This window comes from Brassica oleracea, unplaced genomic scaffold (genome assembly GCF_000695525.1).
Source record: "Brassica oleracea var. oleracea cultivar TO1000 unplaced genomic scaffold, BOL UnpScaffold02074, whole genome shotgun sequence".
In the NCBI taxonomy this organism is placed as follows: Eukaryota; Viridiplantae; Streptophyta; class Magnoliopsida; order Brassicales; family Brassicaceae; genus Brassica; species Brassica oleracea.
The window spans coordinates 1-2,859 of record NW_013618605.1 but is presented as its reverse complement, the minus strand read 5'-3'; the positions used below and the strand labels follow the sequence as shown (position 1 = coordinate 2,859).

The 2,859-nt window shown below is 39.9% G+C and overlaps 1 protein-coding gene and 1 long non-coding RNA gene across 2 annotated transcripts; one reads left to right on the top strand and one right to left on the bottom strand.

Annotated features, from left to right (window-relative positions):
• The first annotated feature begins 24 nt into the window (after positions 1–24).
• On the top strand, positions 25–1,217 carry LOC106321584. The gene is made up of 4 exons (XR_001266102.1): positions 25–144; positions 226–426; positions 519–606; positions 822–1,217. It is a non-coding gene; the product is annotated as an uncharacterized LOC106321584 (long non-coding RNA).
• Positions 1,218–1,853: 636 nt separating this feature from the next.
• On the bottom strand, positions 1,854–2,856 carry LOC106321583 (F-box/kelch-repeat protein At3g16740-like; the record flags this gene model as incomplete). The annotated part of the gene is made up of 1 exon (XM_013759833.1): positions 1,854–2,856. A coding segment is annotated over one exon (900 nt), but the record flags the coding sequence as incomplete, so codon positions are not given.
• Positions 2,857–2,859: the final 3 nt, after the last annotated feature.

The window sequence follows — 2,859 nt, the reverse complement described above, 5'->3', positions numbered from 1 at the left end:
AAGCGCTTTTAAACTTTCTCCAGGAGACAATGACTGGTCCAACTCCAAACCAGGAAGCAGCATCCAAAGCGTGTCACTGCTCTTCCCGAGAAAACTGAGAAGGAATTTCTTTGCCTGAGGCTGGCGCTGGAATATCAAACAAAGGTGCATTTCTGGCGTAATCATTGACTCTTGTTTCTCGTTTGGAATTTGACTTTAACCAAAATCGTATTCTGATTTTACTAGGGGATGCAATGCAAAAGAAAGACAGTCCTTGGTCAGGAACCAAAGGCTTCAGAGCTCCAGAGGTACATCAACTATAACTATCTGTGGCCCTTTTCTTGGCTTGTGCGATCTTTGCACCAAGGCCCTAAGATAGACGTCCCAGTTACTTTGTTACATCTAGTGATCGGCAAAGCACCTACCTTTTACTGGTGGCCTTGAACAGTTAAGATTTGTACTTGATAGAATCTGTAATCACTTGATTCCATTCTTTTTTCTTCTTTATTGCCTTCTTACAACGCGCTGGTGATTCTCAGGAACATGAAAGTTATTGCACAATTACGAGGCAGTGAAGAATTATGGGAAGTTGCTAAACTGCACAACCGTGAATCTTCTTTCCCTGAGGTAATAATCTCATCTTATCACCCTTCTAGACCCTCGATTGATCAATTGCTGCATTAATCTGCTCTGTTCTTCTTTACCGTCATCATTTGGGTTCAAATATCAAACAAAAGTGTTCTCATTTTAGCTTTTTGCGTTCTATTTGCCTCTACGGCATTGTTTAATATTGTGTATAGAAAAATGATCACAAGGTTGATATTGTGTTTTGGTTGTTTCAGGAACTGTTACGAATCACTGTACTTAAAGAGAATGGCGTTGAGGAAATGGTTCGAAAACACAAAACGCAGACGTGATTCCCCTCTTGCTTCTTGACCTTGTTGATAAGTTTGACAGTAAACCCGAGGCTACGAATCAGTGCAGAGGACCCTTAGAAGACAAAGGCTCCATAAGCAGCAAACGCAACCGCAGCCTTCAGTGGCAGTGGTTGCTGCCGCAGTAGGACAAGCACCCAGCTAATGATAGAAATGTAAAAGTAAATAACCAAACATTTGAAGTTTTATATTTCCTCAATTCTTTACACACTTAGTATGAATGGATAGCCAACTGTTCTGTAGCTCGTTACTTGCTACTTAGATTCAAACCTTTAAAACGATAAAACTATTCTATTTGTCAGAAGATACGGCCATGTCGAAATGGAAGAAAAGAAAAAGATAAAGATAAAACTATTCTATTTGTCAGAAGACACTGAATTTTTACAATGAAGTTTAAGTGATTTAGAGTCTCTAAATTGAAATGTCTGTGAGGGAGATTCTGCCTCATGATTATCTTTCTAGGGGAAACTTCTAAAAATGTTGCACAAAGATAAAAACCTCTAAAAATATCTGCAGAGTAAAGTATAAATCTCTTTTCAAGTCATTTTTCGAGTCACAGTTTGCCAATAGATGGTACCAGTAATTCGATGGAGAGTTGAGATTTGTTGTTCTTTCCGCTTTAGATGAGTAAGAAAGACACTGAGAATTCGCTCAGAATTTTTATCAGAGGAGAGGACGAAGAGATATGAGTGACCAACAAGAACCAAATGGATGTTGTCCTAAGAAACAACCAAAATATCAAGTCAAATGCAGAATCTGATGGGACCAGGACAAGAATATAAAGAATCAAATGATCAATTTGCCGAACTGCAGAAGGTGAGCTTTCTACTGAAAAAGAATGGGTTTTTGGTCAGCAAGAAGAAAGATTAAACTTACGTCTACTGTGCGTTTTTGCTTCTCTTTGCTCTGACCCAATAAATAAATAAAAAAAAGGTGAAGAAGATCCACACTCAATTTATATGAAAAAGGCACAAGAGTCCACTCAATTGTCTAGAGATACAAATTAATAATTAAAGATAAGAAAAGATAACAGAACAAAAAATCAAAGTGTGTTGTGGTTGCCACGGTGGTTGATTTGCATTGAGCTCGGAACAAAAGAGCACACGCGTGGGAAGCAATTTAAGTTTCTAGATTCGCCGAGATCAACTTGTTTGACATATCCCTTCTTTCCAATGATGTAAGCCATGTTGCGAGTTGGATGATATCTATTGCTGTCTTTATCAACAACCACTGCTACTTTCTTCTTCTCATCAACAAAGAAACTGCCATACATAAATTGAAAACCGATGAGTGGTTTCATATCAGCCGCTAAGAACAACTTCCTCCACGACACTGTATTGGGCCCAATTTCACTAGTAATCCATATCTTGACGGTGAATACCAGTGAAGTAGATTTCTGACATAAAACGGCGAGCTGCGTTTCTCCAACACTAGAAAGAGTCACCGTCTCTTCCCAAAAAGTGCGGAAAGGCAGAGGCAGGCGGGGTCCAAATCTCTCGGTTGTAAAATCAAAACAGATAAGGAAATCCGGGCGTGGTGGATCATGCTTCTGTCGTGCACACCAGTAAGTGTTGCCGCCTTTGATAGACACGCCATAGTGGTGAGATTCTATTTCCCAGTCCGGATCATTGACACAATCAACAACTTTCCATGAGTTCGAGTTTAGATTGTAGATTTCAAACTTAGTAACTCGACGATTCACCCGCGGGTCGTAATCATCCACAAATCTCAACACTTTGAGGCTAGGACGCTGCGAGTACTTGTCTTTCTTCATCTCATAACCGAGAGCGTACCTGTCCAATATGTCGTAATAAGAATTTCTCGGTGGTTCGATCCACCTCGTTTGTCCGGAACAAGGGTTCCACACAACAAGCCTAGATTTGTCTTTGGTGATGCATAACAACAAACCGCTGCAGTGAAAGATTTGAGATATCTCGATACGATC